The sequence below is a fragment of the Syngnathoides biaculeatus genome, chromosome 18 (genome assembly GCF_019802595.1).
Source record: "Syngnathoides biaculeatus isolate LvHL_M chromosome 18, ASM1980259v1, whole genome shotgun sequence".
NCBI classification, from domain to species: domain Eukaryota; kingdom Metazoa; phylum Chordata; class Actinopteri; order Syngnathiformes; family Syngnathidae; genus Syngnathoides; species Syngnathoides biaculeatus.
In genome coordinates, this window is record NC_084657.1 from 14,235,559 (window position 1) to 14,260,644 (window position 25,086).

Below are 25,086 nucleotides of genomic sequence, written 5' to 3' on the forward strand. Positions count from 1 at the left end.
CCATGCGCGGTGAATTTGTTTGAATTTAAGTATTTTATGCCAACATTTACGACTAAGAAAAATGAAATATTTGTGTTCCTGCAATTGTGCTATTTGCACAAACATTGACTTTCTCACATAACGCCATCAAAATTTAAATTAAAAAAATACTAAAAAATAAATTAGCGGAAAATGGAGAAATTTATGGTGAACAAAATGACAATTGTGTGGAACCACCTGACAAAAATATTACGTAAGACAATAAGCATTTTGCCACTTTTGTGGTACACTGTAACATAGACACTACTCAATATTTTGTCTAAAATTATTCCAAATATTTACATTTGAAATAAATTACACCAAGTTTAATCAAATTAATAACATTTTGTACAAAAAAGTCATATCAAAGCACTTGAGATGAGCAGATGACAATACTGAGATTGACATTAACAGCAATTGACATTTCTCAAGCAAAAAAAAGAAACTTTTATGATAACATGAATAAGTTTAAAACATGACTTTACCTGTCATTTTGTAATGCCTCTCCACATAATGGTAAATAAATTAGCCTAACACCATTACCATCAAATTGTTAAAAAAAATAAATTAAAAATTTCATTTTTGTGGGAAACAACTTTTTTTGCAAGTGATGGTAGTTCGAATATTTAAAGAGGTTTAGATAAGGTCCGTTTTAAAATGGAAATCACTACAGAACTGCAAAATGCATTATGAGAGAACATAAAACATTATTAAAGGCTGTAAAAAGTCTTCAATAGTTTTTGTGGTGTAAATCGGCTACTTTTTTTGTTTTTAACAAGTACCGTGCACCATATATGTAGCTGTAAATTTGAAACAAATTATCAGCAGCTTTTCCGTAAAAAATAAGGTAAACATCTTCTTTTTGTTTTTGTAACAGCATGATGGGAGACAACATTCGAGATGCCTTTCTGAAAACAGAAAGATTTTCTTCACTTTTCCGTGGTCAGAGCGCAGAAACCACCGTGAGGTTACTTTGTCCGTTTCTGTCGACAGGTAGCAGGCAATCTGAGGCACTCGGGGCCTCCTGGTCCAAAGGCTCCCCGGAGTCAGCGTCGGCCTGCGCCGCGTGGGTGGGCACGGCGTTGAAGGTGATGAAGCCCACCATGATGAGGATAAACGCCATGACGTACAATGGTGAGAACTGGAAAAGAAAAATGCTAAGTATTTAATTTTTAGTAGTGTATGTCACCTTTAAAAAAAAAAAAACTTCCTTTGACAAACAAATCACTGTGACACAATAAATACTCGCCTTGACATGATCAGGATATTTTGGGCCGATGAGCGGGTTTAAAACAAAAACGATAACCGATAAATCATCCAATTACAGGACAGAGTAACAATTCTACTGAAATTATCTGTTTATTTACTTTACATACTTGTGTACATAACTGTTGAAAAAAATTTTGTCAGACATTCGAAAATTCTCCAAATTATTTTTTTTTTTTAACCAACCCTCTGTTATTGCAAACAATTTGACTATATTCATTAATATTTTTTATTGTTTAAATACCAAAAGGTGAACAACTGTGTAACGGGCTAGTGTGCATGTTTGTTTGCGCGTGAGTGATTTCACAACAGTTTGTGCTCGTGTGTTACTTAAGATAATGTGATGGCTATTGATGGCCCTGATGTGAAGGTGGTTTATTTGTTAATTATGACAAAGAAACACTTGTGAATATGCTTATTTATGTAACGTGTTCATTATAGTGCACTGTAAATGCTAAATGCATAGTATCTGTAGTTGTGATCCTGGTTTTAAGTGCTTTGCTGCTATTTTGTGGCATCAATATGCATTTACAAACCGCTTTTAGGCGACTAATAACTATTGGCAGGAGATAGGGACTGAACCAATACCGTAATTCCCAGCCTACAGAGCGCACCTGGTTATAAGCCTCACCCAGTAAATTTGTAAAGGAAATACCATTTGGTACATACGTACGCCGCAGCTGTGTAAAAGCCGCAAGTGCCCACATTGAAACACGAGATATTTACGAAGAAAGACGGTACACAGAGAGTCTAACGCTAGCGCTAATGCTAGTGCTAACGCTAACACCGCGGTAGAACTAGTGCTAACGCTAGTGCCGCGCTAATGCTAACGCTAACGCTAACAGGGCCGGCTAAAATAAAACTTACCGGTAAATATCACTGAGAAATGCGAGTCTAACCCTAACGCTAATGCTAGCAGCGCTGCGCTAATAGGGCCGGTTAAAAATACACATACCGGTAAAAATCACTGACACACGGCAGTAACATGCTGGCGCAGTGCTAACAGGGGCGGACCGGTAAAAGTCACTTCCTCGGCACATAAAATTCCACCGGTGTGTGTCACTCTTACCTTTTCCGCTGGAGTGCCCCCTTGCAGTCGTTAGAAAAAAATGCACAAATTAGCCGCATCACCACATAAACCGCAGGGTTGAAAGCGTGTGAAAAAAGTTGCGTCTAATAGGCCGGAAATGACGGTACTTATTCACAAATTCACCTGTTGGAGGTCCAGCTCACATTCGCCAGAGTGAAGAAAAATGGTGCAGAAAATAAATAGATTAAAACATTTGTGTTTTTTGTTTGTTTATTTTACCTACCGTATAGTGAAAGAGGAAAAGGCCACAGAAGAGGCTGAAGAGGTCAGCAGTGAGCAGCGATAGGTTGACGGCGGTGGCGCTAGTCCTCTTCACCACGACCGGCATGAAGCTGTATAGCGCGAACATGCACAGCACATAGATGACAAACAGCATGGCTGAGCCACCCAAAAACAACAAAACAGGAGATAGATTAGAGCAGTCGTTCTCAAACTCTTTATGCCAAGTACCACCTCAAAAAATACTTTAATCCTTAAGCACCACCATCATGATCAACATCAAACTATAATAAAGTATTTGTCAAAAACTAAAGGCTTTAGTCCATCTAATTTTATTGTAAGCCCCAATAACATTGCGCAGTTAATTACATTTAATTTAAAACCTTTACTTAGATAATAATTGAATTAAAATGTACTGTACAACAGAAGTGGACCACACTTTGAGACTCACAGGGTTAGCCAGAGTCATCCCAAACTGATTCTAAAATATTAATCATTTTAAAAAGTTCTGACAAAGAGTTGACTCACCAATGTGAAAGTTCCACTTGATTTCCTTGACGGCATTAATTTCCAGTGCAGCTCTGCAAAGAAGAACAGGGCCAGTATGGGGCATGAAGTAAAATATTTAAAATAAAATAAATTGTAACAACTACTATAATGTCCAAATTTGTCTGAATTTCCATATTTTCTTAAGTTTGAAGATGACCTTCCGATTGTCATAATCATAATTGGTCATAAATAAAAGCCTCAATGTTTGTGTTTTTAATGTTATTACATTAACCTCTTAATCACAGACACAGTAGCGGCCTCAATGGAAGTACCAATATATAAGATTTCAACCTTCCATTATCTAAAATATCTGTCTATGGATTAATACACATTTCAATGATTCTGTTTTCAACCCTGGTTACAAAAAAAATTATAAAATCTATTAAATCAGATCATCATGTCACCAAATAACATTGAAAAGTGAAAAGTTGAATTAAGCTAGTTTATGAACAATAGTTTTGGTTTGTATCCTGGGCAATGTACTTCTTGTTCATTAATTATCCGTACCGCTTATCCTCACAAGTCACAAGGCAATGTGAACAGCAAGCGTTCACAAATTTTCCAGCCTATTCTAATGTATTGACATCCATCTCTAAGTATATCGTAAATCACTGAATGGCAGCATAGAAAAAACAAATAAAAAGGAGGGTTTTGTGGCGTAAAACTCACAGCTGAATCCCACTGACGATTGTCCCAAAGAAGCCCATCATGGCCAAGAACTCCACTCGGCTCCGGTTCTTCACGGTGAACTCCTGGCACAAGTTGGACACGGCGTAGAGGATGGCACTGATCAACACCAAGCTGTCGCCCAGCACTACATCACTGGCTGGAGAAAGCGTTCATGAGTGAGTGATGGCTCCTGAACGCAGAGAAGACAAGACAGAAGCCGAACTCCTTACCAGATCCCTGCTCTCTCCCGGCCAGGATGTCAGCGCCCACCATGGCGCCCACGCCCAGCAGGCACACGGTGACAGCGATGTAGTGCAGCGGCCTGTAGCGAGTCTTCAGCAGGAACCAGGACATGAGCATCAGCACCGGTACCACAAAGCAGTCAAGCAGCTGCCAAACAGTGGTATCGACGTGATGTGAATGAACAGTAAGTAACAAAATGAGTTTTCTGCAATTAACATTTAACGTTTTCAATCCATTTTTGACAGACAAATTACACAAAAATAAAATTACACATTACAGTGGATACGAAAAGTGTGCACACCCCTGTTCAAATGCCAAGTTTTTGTGATATAAAAAATAAGACCTAGAAAATCCTTACAAACCTTTTTCCACCAATAAGTTCCCCTATAACCTTGACATCTCACTTGGAAAAAAAAGATATAAAGGGGAGATGTAACAAAAGTGAGATGTGCTTGCACAAGTGTGCACACCCTCTTGGAAGTGGTGATGTGGCAGTGATCAGAATAAAGTAATCACATTCAAACACAAAATGGGGAGTCAGCACACACCCGTCACCATTTAAACTTCATCTTATCAAATAAAGTTAAGGATTCTATCTTTGTTCTCATTTTTGTATACAGTGGATCACAAGATACTGGCATTTTAATAGGTGTGTAGACTTTTTATATCCTCTGTATTTAAATATACTTGGACACGTTATGGATGATACTTTTTTTATTTTAATGCTACACTTCAATTCTATAACTATCCATCCATTTTCTTTTGCCGCTTATCCTCATGAGGGTCGCGGGGAGTGCTGGAGCCTATCCCAGCTGTCAACGGGCAGGAGGCGGGGGTACACCCTAAAATGGTTGCCAGCCAGCCGCAGGGCACATAGAGACAAACAGCCGAACTCATAATCACACCTATGGGCAATTTAGAATCTCCAATTAATGTTGCACATTTTTGGAATTTGGGAAGAAACTGGAGTGCCCACCTGGAGAAAACCCACAGAGGCACGGGGAGGACATGTAAACTCCGCACAGGCGGGTACAGGATTGAACCCGGGACCTCAGAACTGTGAGGCCAACGCTTTCCAGCTGTTCCACCGTGCTGCCTTCGATAACTATACTATATAAAATAATTATTGTAATAATTAGCACTTTATAGTGGAATCAATTATCGAGAAAGGTGTGCATTTATGTGCAGCCAACAATTAATTGAGCCACGGCACTTCTATGAGCAGATGCCACTATTTGAGGAAATATGTTACTTAAATATGTTACTTATCAACCATGTTAACATTAGCACTGATAGATGGCAGAAGGTGCCCTCCGATTGGCTGGCAACCAGCTCAGGGTGCACCCCTCCTCCTGCCCATTGACAGCTGGGATAAACTCCAGCACTCCCCGCGACCCTCGTGAGGATAAGCAGCAAAGAAAATGGACGGATAGACGGCAGAAGCACTCAAGTCACCTGGATGCTGGTCAGCGTAGTGTAGCGGTACGCCTTCACGACCGTGTAGTTGGCCTCCACGTCGGCAACACCCATCACCAGGTACTTCCACCACTTAGTCTTCAGCACCTGGAGGAAGTTTGGGTCTCCTGTGGATGCACACAAAAAGGAACGCTATGGGGCGGCTCTTGTTACAAGCTAAATGGTTTGTTCAGTATAGCGGGGAGCGGGAGTACATTAAGAGGACATAAATGTTGTGGTGTGCAGAGCCTAGTGAAACGTGAATCGACATTAACGCAATTTTAGTAGATGCAGAAAAGTCTCTCCTTAACTCCCACGAACAACCCAGGCTAAATGTAGCTCCCTCCCGACACAAAGCTTGTCCCTCAATCACCCCGGTCTCAAGGCGCTACTGTACTTTAAATACCTTTATCTGTGCAGAGGATGGTGGTGTAGGCAAGCAACAGCAAGGCGTAGTTGAGAAAGCTCTGCAACATGGGAGTCTCCACGCCGGCATCGGCCAGGTACTGGCAGCTCACCGCTGTGCCGCAGATCATCAGGGACAGGACTTGGCCCATGACCAGCGTTTTCAACAGATCCCTGGAAGAAGCGAGCATGGGGCTCAAAGCCCGCGATCCCAGACGACGTGCCAAGGAAAACACGTTCGCATTCCAAGCACTCACCACGTGAAGACGTCCCTCAGCTTGTAATTGTACAGACCGCAGGCCTTCCTCAGTTTCCCACACATTTTTTCATCCTCTTGGGCCTCCATTGCACTAGAAGATTACAAAAGACATAAAAGAATTAGTGTCCGTGCTAATTAAGGAGGGCATGCTATCAGTGTAGCTGGAATGTCTCATGCTTCCAATTACTGTACCAGATTGTCTTACTGGATAGAGTAAAGAATGACGAAATTGAGGCACAACAAGCTTTTCGCTTCCCCCCCCCATCCCCTGATAAATTTCCCAAGTACAATAACACATAAAAAAAAAAACTTACAGTGTAGTCTAAAATCATCACGATCATTTCACATACAGTACAGTCTCTCCCATAAAGAGATCACTTTTGGGCAGAGCTAGAACTAGCAATGTTAGAAGTGGGCATCATATTTGTGAAATTCAAAAAAAATTGATTTGAAAATCCTATAAATTCATTTAAAAAAAAATTAATCACTTAAGTACATGACCTATTCTTCTGCCCACATCGCTCGCTTAAATTCTAAATCATGAATTATGTTGCATACACACTATTTAAGTCAATTGAGAATTTTTAGGGCATGTGATGCCGTTTTCATCGTCATAGTAATTTTGATGGGTCGACTTGGAGAACCTTTGGGAATTTAGGTTGATGGGAGATCAAACGAAAATATCGAAGAGATATTTTACAAAATAATAAACTTACATTGTTAAACCCTTTTTGATCAGATTTGACATCACACAAAATCAATTCCAAAAGGGTATTTTTTTCGGACACACTCAAAAAAAAAAAAAAAACACGTGGTGCGTGGTTAGAGTGGCCGTTGCATCCAGATTTTTGGTTAAATATTGTCTCGATGTTATTAGGACAAGTGGTCCACACTGATAAGGAAAAACTATAGTAAAGCAAAATGCCAGACATAACCATCAAGGTTCACCTCTCCAAAATGATAAGTTTTACTCTCGCAATGCCAAGTGACGCAACTCAAAGATGAATAACTAACGCGAACAGACAACGTAGATTTTTACCTTGAGCTCATCAGCACTTCTCTTTGACATTTGAACGAATAAAACAACAAAAAATTATTCCATTAATTCACATGATGGTACTCGGTGACAGCACGAGATTGTCAGACGAACTCAGTCCACATTTCTGACTCCTCCTTCGGCAAGAATGATTCTTATCATGCTGCTGTAGCGGAAGCGGCTCCTTTCCCTCCTTTCTCCTCCTACTTTCCCCAATGGAGGGAAATGAAATCCGGAGACACTTCTTGTGTCCGGACCCGGACCTTTTACTACGTTAATGTGTCATTTACCCGTCGCTATGTCGGTGTAATTTGAGAAATTGAGTTTACTGGACTTGCCGATTTTGTCCCTGCTGTCAGGAGAGATGTCGTACGGTAATGACGACATATGAGCCTCGACCTATCAGACTGCGAAAATGTTGTTACGTCACATTTCAGCGTCTCTTTTAAACAAACCCTGGCAAACGCAGGCATAAGTGATAAACAAATAGAATTAAGATGTTGGATAAATAAATTAAAACAACCTCATGCGTCAAAATACGCCATCAATTGGATCAAAAAATTTCTGCGGCAACGCCTTTTCTACTACTAATAATATAATAATAATGATTAAATAAACAGAAAGTGGATAGATGGTAAATAAATATAGAATGAATGAATGAATGAAAAAAGAAAGGAAAAAAGAAAGAAAGAAAGAAAGAAACCTGGAACAGTTTGATCAAAATCAATAAATACATCAAATATTTTAGGTGTGACGTAGTTAAAAATAAATGAGTAAACATGAGAAAAGGACAATAAAAAAAAACATTTATTAAATAAATAAATAATGGAATAATGTCAAGAAGGGTGGCACGCTTGCTCAGGTGTGATTGTGAGTGCGGCTGCTTGTCTCCATGTGCCCAGCGATTGGCTGGCAACCAGTTGAGGGTGTACCCCGCCTCCTGCCCGTTGAGACACTCCCGCGACCCTTGTGAGGATAAGCAGCTAAGAAAATGGATGGATGGATAATGTCAAGAAGAGCAGATAAATACAATAATACATACTTATACATACATACATACCATGTGCCCTGCGATTGTCTAGCGATCAGTTCAGTGTGTACCCCGTCTCCTGCCTGATGACAGCTGGGATAGGCCCCAGCACTCCCGCGACCATCGTGAGGATAAGCCGCTCAGAAAAGGCATAGGTGGATGCAGCAAGGTATTTTATCAATCAAGTTCCCTGATCCAAAAATAATTTCTTGACAAAATTTCGGCTGTATGGTTGCTTCTAAACGTCGATTCTCAACCTTTTGACAGAAATTAGCAGGGGTGTTCATTGAAAGCAAGCCGATTTGATGAGGGGAACAGCTGTACTTTGTGTAAATAAATCACGTCTGAGTTCAACTGTGACCAAATGAGAGGGAGATAAGGTGGCACTCATTGCAATGAGTGTATCAATATGCTTAAAGACTGTCACTGTCAGATTGTTCTGCAGTTATATTTGAATAAGACTCAAATAAAGTCATGACATTAAGTTATTAAAAATACCTATTCTTCATTCTAAAACTTCACTGCAACCGTCAAATTAATTGAAATATGGTTCAATTGACACCACAATGACCTAAATAGTAGTAAAATGAGTGTTCATCCTCTTCTTATCGTTCTGGGAAGGACGAATTCTTTGCACTGCTGGAGCAAAACATCAGACCAAGGTTACCATACAGAGACATAATGATAACATGCACCCAAACTTTCCGAAAACACTTTTACCTCAGTTTTTTAATTTGCTGTGCGTGGCTTGTAACATTTGTCGGTATGATTTTGGACTTATACGTGTGTGTGTGTGTGTGGTGTGTGTGTGTGTGTGTGTGTGTGTGTGTGTGTGTGTGTGTTGTGTGTGTGTGTGTGTGTGTGTGTGTGCGGGCTTTTTGTATTTTTGTGTTTTTATCTTCTGTGCTGTGTGTCAGTGCCAAAGAGGAAACATGATAATAATTATGGATCAGGCAATAGTTCAGGCACACAGTGAGTAGGTCATGTCTCCGACCCACTTGAACCGCAACTGGGCGGGCGTCGTTCCGAACTTTCGACTGCAGTTGTATTGTCAATGTCAAGTGTTACTTTAAATTTTAATTTTATTATGAATTTGTACTTAGAATCTAAGTACAAATTCATAATAGCCACAGAGCAGTATGATTGAATACCTCTCGCGAGATTCCGCGAGACTATAAGTTAAGGGAACATGGCGACGTCTAATTTGCTAAAGGTAGGAGCCCGCTCCAATTTAATTAATTCCCACTTATCAGCGAACGAAGAGCGTGTCACCCGCGAGCCGCTGGGTCGCCGGGACAGCCTTCCGTTTCCGGAAGTACCCCGTCGGCCCGGCGCCGCTGGCGTTGTCCGCTTTAACGCCGGCGCGGGGAGCAATTTTAACTTGACTAGCATTAGCTCCCAGCCAGAGATTTAGCTCCATGGCAAAGCTACCACATTAGCTTCTTAAATGAGGGGAGCGGGGCAAGCGGTAACATGCGAAGGGAGGACGGAAGGTAGGAAGGCCCGGTCAAATGACGTCCACTGAACCCGGCGGGACGAGTTTTTAGTGCGCGCAACCCCACACAGGAGCCGTGATATCATCTGTCAAGTCAGTCAGGCACACAGGAATCTGCAGCTGACTGACTGACCCCCTTTCAAAAACCACGCTTAGGGCTGCCAAAAGGCAACTGGCGGGGATATTTTCCGCACACGCCACACCGAGTCAACACTGGTGTCAAACAGCACGACAATCACCTATGGATGGTTTTGTTTTTAATACAATAACCATTCATATCGGCAAGGCAGCATAATACTTATTTGTTGCATGCCAATAATTTTTTTTCTACAAAATACTCACTTGGAATAATATACTCTACTTGAGTCTACCCTGAACTGGTTGAAAGCCAATCGCAGGGCACATGGAGACAGACAACAGTCGTACTCACAATCACACCAAGGGGCAATTTAGAGTGCCCAATTAATGTTGCATGTTTTTTGGGATGTGGGAGGAAACTGGAGTGCCCAGAGAAAACCCATGCAGGTACGGGGAGAACATGCAAACTCGACACAAGGAGGGCTGGGATTGAACCCGGGTCATCAGAAGTGCGACGCCAACGCTTTCCAGTGTTTCCACCGTGCCACCCCGTTTTCATAGTATTAACACCAATAAAACATTACTATGACGCGCCCCTAAATGCCATGGGAGTCATTTATTTTTCTAAGAATATCTCAACCTAAATATTCAAATAATGTTGAATAGAAACAACAATAATAGGTAGGGTTCCATTGTTTTGCCAGCGTGGTAGTCACAGTTCTGAGGTTCGGTGTGGGGAGTTTGCGTGTTCATTTCTACATTTGTGTTGTTTTCCTTCCAACTGCATTCCAACAATATCCATGTCCAATTCATTGGACAGTAAATTGTTCATTTCTATGAATGCTTGTCTATATGCACTCTGTAATTGGCCCCGCCTCCTGCCAAATAGGTGGGATAAGCTCCAGCGCTTCTGTGACCCTTGTGAGGATAAGTGGCTCAGAAAATGGATAAATGGATGGAATGGTTACGGTCAGACAGAGCATGGAGTGGAGTTACCCAGGGTTGTGTTTTGGTCCTGTCATCTTTTTTCCGTGATTGAAGATGAAGGGACTGTTGTGTGTGTCCTCATGCGTTTGTCCTCACACTTCTAAGGTTCGAGGTTTGAATCGTCCGTGTGGGATCGGGATGTTCTCTCCGTTCTTGCCTGGCCTTTCCACTCACATTCCAAAAACATACATGTCAGGTTTATTGGATACTGTCATTAGATACATTTTCTTTAAGCGTTTGTTTAATTTTTGTTTTTCTATGCCTTGCAATTACCAGTATAGAAACCATTGTGTCAGTCTCAAAAGTATGAGGCTATTTCATGAAATACAAATATGTTCTATTGACTTAGGTACAAAAAATATCAGACAAGTCCATCAAGACTATTTTGTCAAAAATATGTTGTTGTTTTTTCCCCCCCTCAGAACAAAGGCTCCCTTCAGTTTGAGGATAAATGGGACTTGATGCGTCCCATCGTACTAAAGTTGTTACGACAAGAGTCGGTCACCAAGCAGCAGTGGTTTGACCTTTTCTCGTGAGTTTGGCCTGTTAAAAAATGTAAAAAAAAAAAAAAATCCTTAGGCAAACTGCTGATTCTTGATGTCATTTCCGTCTGCAGAGACGTCCACGCTGTCTGCCTGTGGGACGACAAAGGTCCCGCTAAGATCCACCAGGCCCTTAAAGAAGACATCCTAGACTTCATCAAACAAGCACAAGCAGTAAGGCTGAAATTATAATACCGTATTTATCAGTTTGACATACGTAGTGCATCTCACTTGGTTTTTACACGCCATTTTATTTGTATTATTGCCCTCACTCGGCATGCTACCACATTAGCATATTTCCCACTGTGTTTCCCTCGTCAAAGCTACTCGTCATAGTGACACTGCAGTCACTCAGGAGGCATTGAATAATAGGATATCCAAAATGTGCCAAGGAACTTTACAAATGGAATAACAAAAAATAAATTATATTGGAGCAACGGCCCCTTATTGACAGAAGATTTTTTTTTGGGGGGGGGGGTAGGAGACATGCATTTGGAGTGGGGTAGTTATTTATTCAAGTAGCAACGCAACCTGCAAATGCTAGCTTTACAGATGTCATAACTGTGATAATGGTGTTTATATAATTATGTGATTATTAGGATAGGTTTCTATGGCACACCTGATAAAATGTCAATCACCGCATTTGAGAGCTGGCTGGTATTTTTCCGAAAGTTCATCCAACGTGTTTTGTGTTCGTCTCAAAGCGGGTGCTGAGTCACCAGGATGACACGGCGCTGCTGAAGGCCTACATTGTCGAGTGGAGGAAGTTCTTCACCCAGTGCGACATCCTGCCCAAGCCGTTCTGCCAGCTGGAGATCACACTGATGGGCAAGCAGGGCAGCAGCAAAAAGTCCAACGTGGAGGACAGCATAGTCCGGAAGGTGAGCGGCCGAGCGGCGATTAATCCATTGCTACCGGGCACCGTAATGACCGTCGCTTGTCTTGAGCCTACAGCTGATGCTGGACACGTGGAACGAGTCAATATTCTCCAACATAAAGAACAGGTTACAAGACAGCGCAATGAAGCTGGTCCACGCCGAGCGGCTAGGGGAAGCCTTTGATTCGCAGTTGGTCATCGGAGTGCGAGAGTCCTACGGTAAACAACAATCTACTAAAGTGGAATCACGTGCCAAGCCAACTCTGGCACCAAACGCATACAAAAAAGGGGAAGCAACAGCAGCACAAGTGGCCAAATACTGGATTTCCTCATGGAGGTTTATGGCACTTATTAGGAGTGTGGCTTATAGTTGTTAAATTTCAGTAATATACGGCCAAAGTTCCCTCTAATTTTTTATGTGTCTGAGCAAACACACGAACCCCGTGAGCGCCCCCTTTGACCACCGTGAGCAACATCAGACGTATGCACTGTGGTCAAACAGTGTCATCCTTTGAAGTTACATGGCTCATTAAAAGGTTCAGATTACATTCCCATCAAAACATTTTTCAAAACAATTTTGTGTTTTTGCAAACTTACACTGAAAATGTCAACAAACCAAAAAAAATACATTGCTAACCAAACCAAGCCAATTGTGAACTATCAATTTGAATGGTCGCTTCCAACTTGGTTTTTAATGTATTTTTGTTTAACCCGCAATGATATCCCTTGTCTGTTTTTCTTGGTGTAAAACTGAATTATTGCTTGCAGAATATCTTTAGCAGTGTATGTTGAAAGCTGAATGATGCTCCCAAACAGTTTTAGGGTTAATGTTATGTTGCCTCCTATACTTAAAATACAGAATTAGCTTTTTGTGCACTGTATTGTCTGTACTTTCATCCTCAATCAGCCTGTGCCAAGGTGGAATTTTAATATTACACACCATCTCATCCTGCACCTTCTACTTTGGCTTTAGACCAGACCTTTTTCCTCAAAAAAGAGAAAATCCCGTCCAATTTCACCACTTTTTCTTCTATTATTCACATATCCCGATATTCATTAAAGCAACAGCACTTATTTTATTAATTTATTTTTTTGAACAGTAAACATAAGCAGCATGTCTAACTCTTTGCTCTACGTTGCCGAGTCTGCGTTTCTACCTAAAGGCCCCGTCGCACCATGAGGTTCTGGTCAGCGTTTAAGGAAACGTTGGTAGTCGCCCATGGTCGCCGGGATAGCCCCAGAAGAGCATTGTTTGAACGCTAGTGAACGTCAATGATCGCTGGGAATCGGCGGAGAACGCCTGTCCGGAAAAAAAGTTTCGAACATGCACAAAAGTTCTCACCGAGACCAGCGTTCATCAACGTTTAATTTTAAACGCTATGGAACGCTGACCAGAACGTCATGGTGTGACGGGGCCTTAAAGCAGTGGTGGTGGGCGGTGTTTGTAATTATGTGTGTACCCCTTTAAGTACGGAGGGGGCGGTGTCAGGTAAATGAGGAAGTAGAGTGTGCGGCCTGGTGTTGTGAGAGGCAGTGTGCTGCCCTAGGTTTTATTTAACTGCACTGGATCTGTTTTCATCTGCGCTGAGTACGCGACAAGTGCGCAAATGCGCACTTGCGCAGCTTGGAGGAAATAATTGTGTACAGGTACCACATCTGCCTTGCAGGAAGTGTGTGTCTTTGTGTCATGGTAAGGGTGCCTACTGGTCCTTTTTTTTTCCAAAATATACTGAAGGAAAAAAAGTAGATGCCTGTGTTCAGTGGCATTTATTTACAGTCGTAGTGGAAGATGTATATAGAAATGAGTTGGGACTCGGTGGAACAATCTTTGAGCAAATACAATATTCGAGTCATTTTAACCGTTTTAACTCTTTATAATTCAAACAGAGGCTGGTTTTGTGCAAGAACATACATTTGGTTTGACTCGACAAAACGAGTTAGTGACGTTCTTTTCTTTGTTTTTACAGTGAACTTGTGCTCAAATCCTGAAGACAAGCTTCAGATCTACCGGGACAACTTTGAGAAAGCCTACATGGACTCCACCGAGCGCTTCTACAGAACGCAGGCGCCTGCCTATCTCCAACAAAATGGCGTCCAGAACTACATGAAATATGTGAGTATGAGTCAGGATTGGATTAAAACACCAAAAGTAGATTGCTGGCATTTAATGGCAAAACTGAAATAAAATTAACATGCCAATACTTGCTCGATTAGGCTGATTCCAAGTTGCGGGAAGAAGAGAAACGCGCACTACGATACCTGGAGACGAGGCGTGATTGTAACTCAGTACAAGCAGTGAGTATTACACACTAATACACAAGAAATGACACTTTTTATATTTAAAGTTTTCTACCTTATTGTGTCTGTTCACACTGCATCCCTCCAACGGTAAATGAAAATTGAATCATTCCCAATAGCACTGCAACAATTAATCATAACATTAAAATAATTCCTATACCTTACAAGCACATTATTGTGTGTAATAACGTAAAATCTATTTTTCTTCGATTAATTGATGGAATAATTGATTTCAAACAAAGCATTTCCCAAAATATTAGATTGCCGAAGCCCTAATTCTGATAGAAATGGAAGGATGGAATCGTCCAAAATGAGTTATGACTTATGAAGGCTACGTAAAAGAAAGCATCCTTACTACTCTTCTTCATATTGTGGTTGATTAATAACTAATTATTGATTCCTGTGCAATCGACACATGCACATTCCGGAGTGACATTTGGACATCGTTTCACGCGTATGAGGAGCTCAAATGAGCCTTAATATGGATTCATCTTGTGTCTTGCTTCATTCATTGCGAGGTTAATACTGTATACTGTACACTGCTGGGCCATTGGCCAGTTCCACATGTTCAGAAATAGAGAGATAAAAAAAATAAATTTGAATAAATAAGTTATTTTATTTCGCATTTGATAAAGGGCAGTCATTTTCCAATATATGTGCCCTTTAACGTGAAAATCTCTGTTCTGCTCCCCAGTTAATGGAATGTTGCGTAAACGCCCTGGTAACGTCCTTCAAGGAGACCATTTTAGCTGAGTGTCCAGGGATGATCAAGAGAAATGAAACGGAAAGTGAGTACTAATTTCCCATTCGAGCCAGGAATTGGACACGACTAAGACCTTCACGTATAGCATATCAATTTTCTGTTTGTGGCTCTTTCTGTCTCGAAAGAGTTGCACCTGATGTTCTCGCTGATGGACAAAGTACCGAGCGGAATAGAGCCCATGCTGAAGGACCTGGAGGAGCACATCATGAGCGCCGGCCTCGCAGACATGGTGGCCTCAGCCGAGACAATCACCTCCGTGAGTGGCGCAAAGGAACCTTTTTCCTCTCCTTGTCTCCTAATTGTTGGTCTCATCTGCCCTGTCAACATGTGTACTTCCTCGTTTTGTCGCAGGACTCTGAGAAATATGTGGAGCAGCTGCTCACGTTGTTCAACCGCTTCAGTCGGCTGGTGAAGGAAGCCTTCCAGGATGACCCCCGTTTCCTCACTGCCAGAGACAAAGTGAGTCCCACGTCGGCCAGCGCCACTTTTTCACTGCGTGGTAACAAAGGCTGACATTTTTTGTTCTGTATAGACAGCACATGGAAATTAATTTACAGTATTTGGAAAAGTAGCCTCTGAGATGGTTGCGGAGTAAAAAAAATTAATTGCAGTAGTCTATAATTTTGATAAAATTTCTTGAAAAACAATTTGTTTTTAAAGCTATAAATGAAGTTTCACGTTGCATAATCAATTTTGAAATATATGAGGCAGAACAGAACATTTTGTTTGTTTATTGTTGTTTATTGTTTTGCGTAGCAGAGTTTAGTAACGGTGCAATGGCGGAAGGAAGCCGAGAAGGCTTGTACGGGATTCCACTCCTTTCAGATAATCATATCAAGTTTTAATTACTGCATTCACAGAACATGTAGAAAAACTCAAGGAAACAATTAAACTGCAGACAGAAACAATGGGAAAAAAAACACATCAATTCTGAGTAGGGATTTCATGACAGTAAGAGAGGAAAAAAAATACCTAATTTGAAGACCCAGGACAAGATTTGTTGTATTTTCAATGACTTTTTAAAGGCTGAGTGAGATGATATTGATCTAAGAGATAACTGTACATCCAAGTCCTTCCAAAGATATGGGCCTCCAGATGTAATAGTGAACTAATAACAATTTTGGCTGAATCATAGATCTAAATTGCCAACTTTTCTATTTGGGCTGAGATTAAAGTCACAGGACAATGAAACATAAAAACATCTATTGCATGTTTTTTCTTTGTTGTATGAAGTTTTTAGTTGATGAAATAGAGGGTCTTGGGTCTCCCCTTCACCAATTGATCATAGATCTTGCGATCAGAACATGCGTGACATCACGCCAGTTCGCTACACTCCAAATTAATGTAAACAAGTTGCATACACATGCAGAAAGGAACTCTCCATTCTCAAGTCGCATCTATTCCCACATTACTCCTCAACTTCTCCAGGCGACCTCGCTGACGCTGTTCACTCACTCCCTGCCGTTTTTCCATTTTTTAGGGCGCCATTGTGGAAGCGCACCAGCTCTGACAATTGTTACAAGAGTGGTGTCGACCGAGGCGACACATTTTTAGTTTCGGCCATACAGCGCAGTGGACAAGTGACAAATTATTCTGTTTATTCTCAACATCTTCTCACCTCTTTGCAGGCGTATAAGGCCGTCGTCAATGATGCCACTATATTTAAATTAGAACTACCCATGAAACAGAAAGGGTAAGATATTTTGTAAGAGTTACCCCCCCCCCCACCCCACCACACCACTTCCCGTCCCCCCCCCTACCTGTCGCCCCAACTGCACACATCAATATCGTGACTGTACGGTCCGTTTTGCAGCGTGGGCTTAAAAACACAACCCGAGTCCAAGTGTCCAGAGCTGCTGGCCAACTACTGCGACATGCTGCTCAGGAAGACTCCCCTTAGCAAGAAGCTCACGTCGGAGGAGATCGAGGCCAAGCTTAAGGAAGTGGTGTGTTTTGTTTGATTTCATTTTTATCTTGTCTGCTTGAGCACACAGACGGGTTCATTGTTTGTTGCAAATGACATATGCCAAACTGGTTTGTCAGCACTGAGCGTGATTGTAAAAATGAACGACAAGAATGTATCTCGGCCACAACGTCAAGTACATCTAATGAGATTCAACATGATCTGTTTGAAACAATCTTTCATTAGTTATTTACCAAAAATGGATTAACACAACACAGTTGGCATGTGGTTATTATATTCAATGGGGGGGATACATATTTTGAGTTAATTTTGTAAAGGCAGCATTTTTTTTTCCATCCAGCTCTTGCATCAGAGCGCACTTAAATGGTGTACCTAAAGAACTGGCCCCTGAGTATATATTTCATTCATAATCATGTTTCTTTCCAAATGTGTTGATTTTGCAGCTCTTGGTTCTGAAATATGTCCAGAACAAAGACGTGTTTATGCGCTACCACAAGGCCCACTTGACCCGCCGCCTGATCCTGGACATCTCGGCAGACAGTGAAATTGAAGAAAACATGGTGGAGTGGCTTAGGGTAAGATCCCACCGTGAGGAAATGCCAAACATTCTGACCGATGTGACCGTCACCAAGGTTTTTTTTGTCACATCATTGATCCAAACAGGAAGTCGGAATGCCGGCGGACTACGTCAACAAGCTGGCCAGAATGTTTCAGGACATTAAAGTGTCAGAGGACCTCAACCAGTCTTTTAAAGAAATGCATAAACACAACAAGCTGGCTCTACCAGGTGAAAGACAGGAACATGAACACCCATTTATCGTGAGTGATACGTTCCCACTGGCAATAGGTGAAAATCTGCGATGTAGAGAACATAAAGTATTTATATATATATATAAAGTTATTTCGTGTATCCATATATCCATTTTCTCTGCCGCTTATCCTCACAAGGATCGCAGGGAGTGCTGGAGCCTATCCCAGCTGTCAACGGGCAGGAGGTCGGGTACACCCTGACCCGGTTGCCAGCCAATCGCAGGCCACATAGAGACAAACAGTCGCACTCGCAATCACACCTAGGGGCAATTTAGAGTGTCCAATTAATGTTGCATGTTTTTTGGGACGTGGGAGGAAACCGGAGTGCCCGGACAAAACCCACGCAGGCACGGGGAGAACATGCAAACTCCACGCAGGCGAGGCCGGGATCAAACCCGGGTCCTCAGAACTGTGAGGCCAACGTTTTACCAGCTGATCCCACCGGGCCTTATTTGGTGTAACAAAGGTTTTTAGTTTGTCTTTACGCAACTCTAAAGGCGCACAACTCTAAATTCAGCCTTACCTGAACACTGTAATAACCCATAAAAAAAAAAAAAAACTTCAAAATCTACATTATAGTGATGAACGGTGAAATAACGAGGGTGCATTGTTTCAACAGCAGTAAGTTTAGTTTCTTAAAATGTGTTTTAACCAGTCACTGTGGTCCTTCAGCTGACTCGGTCAACATCAAGATCCTTAACGCTGGTGCGTGGTCGCGGAGCAGCGAGAAGGTATTCGTCTCGTTGCCCACCGAACTGGAGGATCTGATCCCGGAGGTGGAGGATTTCTACAAGAAGAACCACAGTGGACGCAAATTGCACTGGCATCACCTCATGTCCAATGGCATTGTGGGTATCTTAAACCCAGAGATCTCATTTGGTTTTGTGGCTTTACCTAATGAAGCGTCTGACTCTTCAATGTAAGACTTCTCGTTTTATTTCTCCCCCCTCCCCCAGATTACCTTCAAGAACGAGGTGGGCCAGTACGACCTGGAGGTGACCACCTTCCAGCTTGCTGTGCTCTTCGCTTGGAACCAGAGGCCCAGGGAGAGGATCAGCTTCGAAAACCTCAAGCTCGCCACTGAGCTACCCGATGCAGAGTTGCGACGCACACTTTGGGTAAAATACATGGAGGGATGCGAAATTGTGATGAACCCGGATGAATTTTGGAACCTTCAAAATGGAAAAACTTTCCATGTTTTTGATGCTTGTTGACATCCAAGTTGTTCTCATTCAAAAATATAATTATTCCCATTATAAATAATATATTGTCTTCTAATTTATTACTGACTTAAACTTTCCCTATGGCATTAGTGTTTTCAGTAACATTGGAATATTTTTTTTCTGAAACCGAAACAAAATTTTACACTTACAAATTTAGAAAAATTATGCTGAGTAATGGACAATGAAAAAGCTTCTTTTCTTGTTTTCATGCTAGTCATAATCAGTGACATGCTTTTGAGCATTTCCTTGTTCAGGTGAACGAGGGTTGGGTTATGCGTGACTCTTTTGTGGACAAGTGGCGTAGAAATTTTTGGGGGTTGAATTCCACATTTTTCCATTTTTAGGAGGGATTCTGGTTGGAAGTCGTTTTGTTGTATAATTTTCACCCTTCCCGCTTTGTTTCTTCAATTCATTTCAGTCCCTGGTGGCTTTTCCCAAACTCAAGCGGCAGGTGTTGTCATACGACCCAACGGTTTCATCGCCCAAAGACTTTGCAGAAGGAACATTATTCTACGTCAATCAAGAGTTTTCCCTCATGTAAGCAAAAATCATTCGTTACATTATTTACTAAAATTGTGCCTCCTACTGTAACGAAAGCCTTGTTACCATGATTTACCAGGTGTGTAATCCTCTTGAATAAGTATTGTACCATTTTGATTGGAAAAACTGGTACTAATCGGTACTCCATACCACAGACCAGACTCTAATGATACATGGACGTTGAAAATTTAATGTATGGATCAGACTACAAAACAAATTTGGTCTCTCACAATGGCACTATGTCAGATTACTCCCATAAAATAGTGCTGGTTCGGTCAAACACTGGCAACGTTACATGACAAATATTATGGTATCACCATATCGCATACGTATCACCCTCTCTACTTGGCAGATCACCTATCAGTAGATTCAGTGCATCGCGGACTTCTGACCCCCACCCCAAAAATAAATAAATAGATTTATTAGTAAAATAACATTTAAAAAAAAAAACCTCCATCATACATGAGTACATTACTGTAGTGGGAAGTCACATTGATAAGGTGTCATGCGGCAACCCCACCGAAACAATATGGACTAATGAAGCAAAACAAAACTCGATTTACCCCACTTCGCGGTTTTCCACTTTTCGCAGGGGTTCTGGTACCAATTAACCGCAAAAATGAGGGATTACTGTGTGTGTGTGTGTGTGCGCGCGTGTATATATATATAATATATATATATATATTATATATATATATATGTATATGTATGTATATATATATGGGCTTGCACTGTATACTAGGAATCTACACAGATATCAAAATCCTCAGAATCAATCTCGTCAAAAATGAGGGATGGCTGGGTAGGTAGGTAGGTAGGTAGGTAGGTAGATAGATAGATAGATAGATAGATAGATAGATAGATAGATAGATAGTTGTGTGCGTGTATAGATATATATGTCTGTGTTATATATATATATATATATATATATATGCACGTGTATACAGGGTGTTCCCAAAAAATTGTATGCACACTTTAAGTACCGTATTTTCCGCACTATAAGGCACACCTAAAAGCCTTTGATTTTCTCAAAAGCCGACGGTGCACCTTATAATGAGGTGCGCCTTATATGTGGATCAGTATTGAGCCTTTAGTGCACCTCCATCTAATGGATGCATAGCGTAACTCCAGCCTCTACTGTAGCGTATATTCTATGCGCCTTATAATGCAGTGCGCCTTATATATGAAAAAAAGTTTTAAAATAGGCCATCCATTGAAGGTGTGCCTTATAGTGCGGTGCGCCTTATTGTGCAGAAAATACAGTACTTGTAAACTTGATGTTTATTATAATTTTCCATGTAAAAGTATTAACAAATATCATTATTTAAAATGTGTGATTGATCCTGTGAGGGAGGACATGAGGACAGTGAGTGTTAGAGAGGAGGATGCACGAGATAGGCTTGGATGGAAAAAGATGACACGCTGTGGCAACCCCTAACAGGACAAGCCATAAGAAGAAGAAGAAGAAGAATTATTTAAAGTGTGTATACATTTTTGTATACACAATTTAAATCCTTTTTTTTTTGGGATGGGTTGTCTGTCGTGCATATGTTACACTACAATGGAGAACTACATTTCCAGTTCCCCCTTTGAAAAAAAATCATGCACATTAATGTCGATGAACATATTGTTTTTGTATCCATGAATATATACTGTATTTGCAGAAAAAACTCCAAAGTTCAGAAGCGGGGGAAGATCAACCTGATCGGTCGACTGCAGCTCACCACTGAGCGAATGCGAGAGGAGGAGAACGAGGGGATCGTACAGCTCAGGATACTAAGAACGCAGGTACGCAGCCATCAACATAGTGTCTCACGCTTTTACATTCAATTTATTTGCATTTATCTTTAAAACATATTTATCTGTTTCTAAACAACTATTTAGGTATACTTTTTGTTCAACTTTTATGTGTAGCATATCTCAATTGAAAAATTATTTTCCTAAAAAATTGTGATAACATTCAAGCTGCATAATCTTAGATTACTGTAACATTGAATTTACCGTAATTTCTCATGTATAAAGGGGATTTCTTTTTTTTTACCCCCAAAAATGTCAAAAATAAATGGTGCGCGTTATATGTAGGTATAAGGAAAAATGGAAAAAGACTTCCCATTTTATAAATGTATGGTGTCATCCATCCATTTTCTGAGCCACTTATCCTCACGAGGGTCATGAGTGTGCTGGAGCCTATCCTATTTTTTTTTTTTTTTTACCATACAGTAAATCATATATATATATATATATATATATATATATATATATATATATATATATGCATATTAATTTAGAACACAGTGTATCACTATGAGCTCTCCATGCCGTTTATTTTTTTTTTTGCCGTACAGGAAGCCATCATCCAGATCATGAAGATGAGGAAGCGCATCAACAACGCCCAGCTACAGACAGAGCTGGTGGAGATCTTAAAGAACATGTTTTTACCACAGAAAAAGATGATCAAGGAGCAGATCGAGTGGCTCATTGACCACAAGTACATCAAGCGAGACGAGACCGACATAAACACCTTCATCTACATGGCATAGCACAACAGTTTGGACTTTTTCGGCTTTGTTTTTCCTCGGTCAATCGGGCCTGATGGACGCTAGAATACTTCCAGGCCCACTCAACCCCTGCGCCCCACCGATTTCCACACCCCCACCCGCCCCCTTGTCCTCTATTTAAAAACTTAATCCTGTGCAGGGAGGCATGATTTAAGACTATTTAAAAAAAAAAGAGAGAGAGAAAAAAAACACTTCCTGCCTTAAAGTTGTACAAAGAAGAAAAGCAAAGTCTGCACCTAGTGGTTGTAACTGTTTTCATTTGGGAGGCCGTCATTCACGGTTTACTCTTGTCCGGAACGCTCCTACGGGGTGGCGGCTAGTTCGCTCCCACCCGACGCTTTGTGGAAATCTACAGACAAATGCCGGAGGATCTTGGGGTGGGGGAAGCGCCAGCGCTCCACGTTTTTGTTTTCCAGTGTGAGTGAAGCCCTCACGGCACTTCAAATCCAGCTAGTTTGCTTCTTGGCACCGTGGGAGTGGGGGGCGGGGGGGGTTTGTTTGTGTTGTTGTTGTGAGAGTAAGTATCACTTAATCAGGACTTTTTTTTTTTTTTTTCTCTGCATACAGTGCCAGATCGACAAGTCACCGCTTTTATTCCTCGGATTCAAATCTCTGTTTTTCTGGAGGGGAGATTGAAAGATGTAGGACGGACGTTTTTTTTTGGGGGGGGGGATTTTGAAACGTCCCTCAGGGTCAGCGGAAGGCGGTGTCATAGATGTCAGCCGGGTGAGGAAAAGGCCCGAGTCAGTACAGTATTAAGTATCAACAGCTTTTCAGCGGGGTGTACCATGAGATGTGAAAAAATGAAATAAACAGCACCTTAACATGAAAGTGCCGAGGTGCCTTTTTTCCGTCTGTAAATTTTCACCCCCAAAGTTGTACTTCACAAAGTCATTCTTTTTTCCGACGCATGAAAAAATGTACAAGTAGTGTCAGAAAAGTTCTTGGATTAGAGTACTGGAGTGAATGAATCTTTATTGAGTCCTATTTGAAGGGTACACATTAGACCCTGGCTGATGTCGGATTTTTGGGACTGATATGGCAATTGCTGGATAATTTTTTTGTTTTTAAAAACAGAGATTTCCAATATATCAGTATTGATATATGAGGCAAATCGCTAGAGGCGCTCATTGTTTGGTGTATTCAATATTGAAACAACACACGACATACACACGTATGAGATTATTAATGGTTCCATTTGATAGAAATTATGGAGGGGGCTGGATATTTTACTTTTTATATTTTTTATAGAAGATAGAGTGGGACAATGTTGACCAGCAGGTGGCACCAGAGCAAAGTCTTTTCTTTTTTTTCTTTTTTTTTTAAATGGAGTTGTATTGGTTTTATTATTCACTGAACGTTTGGACTGAAATTATGTATTCATCCATCTAACAATTTTCTTTGCCGCGTATCCTCACGAGGGTGACAGGGAGTGCTGGAGCCTATCCCAGCTGTCAACGGGCAGGAGGCGGGGTACACCCTGAATTGGTTGCTGGCCAATCACAGGGCACGTAGAGACAAATAGTTGCACTCACAATCACACCTAGGGGCAATTTAGACTGTCCAATTAATGTTGCATGTTTTTGGGATGTGGGAGGAACCCCACGCAGGCACGGGGAGAACATGCAAACTCCACACAGGCGGGTCTGGGATTGAAACCGGGTCCTCGGAACTGTGAGGCCAACGCTTTACCCGCCCTACATAACATTATGTAAAAATATTAAATAATAAATGCCTTACAGATAATTTTGAAAAAAATGCATTAAAATGCATGTGCAAGGAATACTTTGAGTAACAACCCAGGTTAAACAGCTCCACGCCAACACTCGACACTTGGTTCTCAGTTAACGTATCACTTCAATTCGCTTCCTTGGACCAATTACTACTTTCCTATTGGACTATGCTTTGGCGTCATCTTGGAACAGTTTAGGATTATAGCTGTAAACTTGTGATTTGTATTTATTAATAATTCTGTACCATGTAACGTGACGAGTGGCATATAATTTGAGTCGAGAATAAAGAGTGGGTTCCGAAGCAGTACTGTGTTAGGTACCCAGGGAAGGCATAAAAGTAGTGTCAAGCAATACAAGGAAGGATATAAAAGAAAAAGCTAATTGGAGGTAAGGAAAGAAGGTAGGACGGGCACTAGTCACACAATATAAGAAGAAGAAAAAGTTTGAGGTGGAAGGCAGGCGAGCATAAAAAGAGGTTCAAGCAGAGAAGGAAATAAAAATGTATGAATAAGTGGAAGGAAGGGAGTAACGAGGGCAGAAATGTTGGTTCAAAGAGGGGTAGGAGGATGCATGGAAAGCAAATTGTATCATAATTGTGTTGTGTGTATAAATGTTTTGCCGAGGGAAAAATATGGTCTGAGGGGAACTAAGGCGGGAGCGAATGTAAACTGAAGTGAAGAGATGAACATTGGAAGGATTCATGGATGAAAAGAGGGTCTGAGGGAAGGAGGGCAGGAAAGTAGGTTAAGCGGAGGAACTAAGGATGAATGGGTGGGAATGAAGGTGTATTGGCGAAAGACGACAATGCAAGGGCGCATAAATAAAAAGTGAGTCTGATGGCAGGAAAGAGGAGATGAAGGAGGTCCGTCAGGTAGAAATGTATCTTATTTTTCCGACTTCTTTCCATATTAATGAGGGAAAGCAAAAACAACCGTCTCGACTTTAATTAGGCGGCTCGTCATCTTAATCACATCATATTGCATCCTCTTGTTATTTGTGACAAAGAGTTGGGGGATTAC

At 41.2% G+C, this 25,086-nt stretch overlaps 2 protein-coding genes across 3 annotated transcripts; one reads left to right on the top strand and one right to left on the bottom strand.

Annotated features, from left to right (window-relative positions):
* Positions 1-499: 499 nt before the first annotated feature.
* slc35f2 (solute carrier family 35 member F2) lies at positions 500-7,611 on the bottom strand. The gene is made up of 9 exons (XM_061804033.1): positions 7,213-7,611; positions 6,172-6,264; positions 5,916-6,088; positions 5,510-5,637; positions 4,042-4,201; positions 3,812-3,968; positions 3,122-3,174; positions 2,598-2,752; positions 500-1,159 (listed from the first exon to the last, which is right to left on the bottom strand). Exons 1-9 carry the CDS (start codon positions 7,221-7,223, stop codon positions 962-964), a joined length of 1,128 nt encoding a protein of 375 aa, XP_061660017.1. The 5' UTR covers positions 7,224-7,611; the 3' UTR covers positions 500-961.
* A 1,716-nt stretch (positions 7,612-9,327) lies between these two features.
* LOC133492113 (cullin-5) lies at positions 9,328-24,246 on the top strand. 2 transcript variants are annotated; one of them, XM_061804068.1, is made up of 19 exons: positions 9,328-9,452; positions 11,222-11,331; positions 11,416-11,515; positions 12,046-12,222; positions 12,296-12,437; positions 14,186-14,331; positions 14,433-14,513; positions 15,211-15,304; positions 15,405-15,535; positions 15,631-15,738; positions 16,908-16,972; positions 17,093-17,225; positions 17,647-17,778; positions 17,867-17,990; positions 18,686-18,861; positions 18,970-19,131; positions 19,655-19,773; positions 21,441-21,564; positions 22,122-24,246. In XM_061804068.1, the coding sequence occupies exons 1-19, from the start codon at positions 9,429-9,431 to the stop codon at positions 22,314-22,316; spliced, it is 2,343 nt and encodes a 780-aa protein (XP_061660052.1). In that variant the 5' UTR covers positions 9,328-9,428; the 3' UTR covers positions 22,317-24,246. The 2 variants fall into 2 exon arrangements, with proteins under 2 accessions (XP_061660052.1, XP_061660053.1); XM_061804069.1 differs by lacking the exon at positions 9,328-9,452 and adding an exon at positions 9,465-9,732.
* Positions 24,247-25,086: the final 840 nt, after the last annotated feature.

Bases quoted from the DNA above. Each gene is read 5' to 3' on its own strand.
- LOC133492113 (XM_061804068.1), top strand. From the start codon at position 9,429: ATGGCGACGTCTAATTTGCTAAAG. The intron at 14,332-14,432 runs GTGAGTATGAGT...TTGCTCGATTAG, and splicing joins TCCAGAACTACATGAAATAT to GCTGATTCCAAGTTGCGGGA. The intron at 21,565-22,121 runs GTACGCAGCCAT...TTTGCCGTACAG, and splicing joins TCAGGATACTAAGAACGCAG to GAAGCCATCATCCAGATCAT.
- slc35f2 (XM_061804033.1), bottom strand. The intron at 6,089-6,171 runs GTGAGTGCTTGG...CGCTTCTTCCAG, and splicing joins CTGAGGGACGTCTTCACGTG to GGATCTGTTGAAAACGCTGG. The intron at 5,638-5,915 runs GTATTTAAAGTA...GTGCATCCACAG, and splicing joins CATCCTCTGCACAGATAAAG to GAGACCCAAACTTCCTCCAG.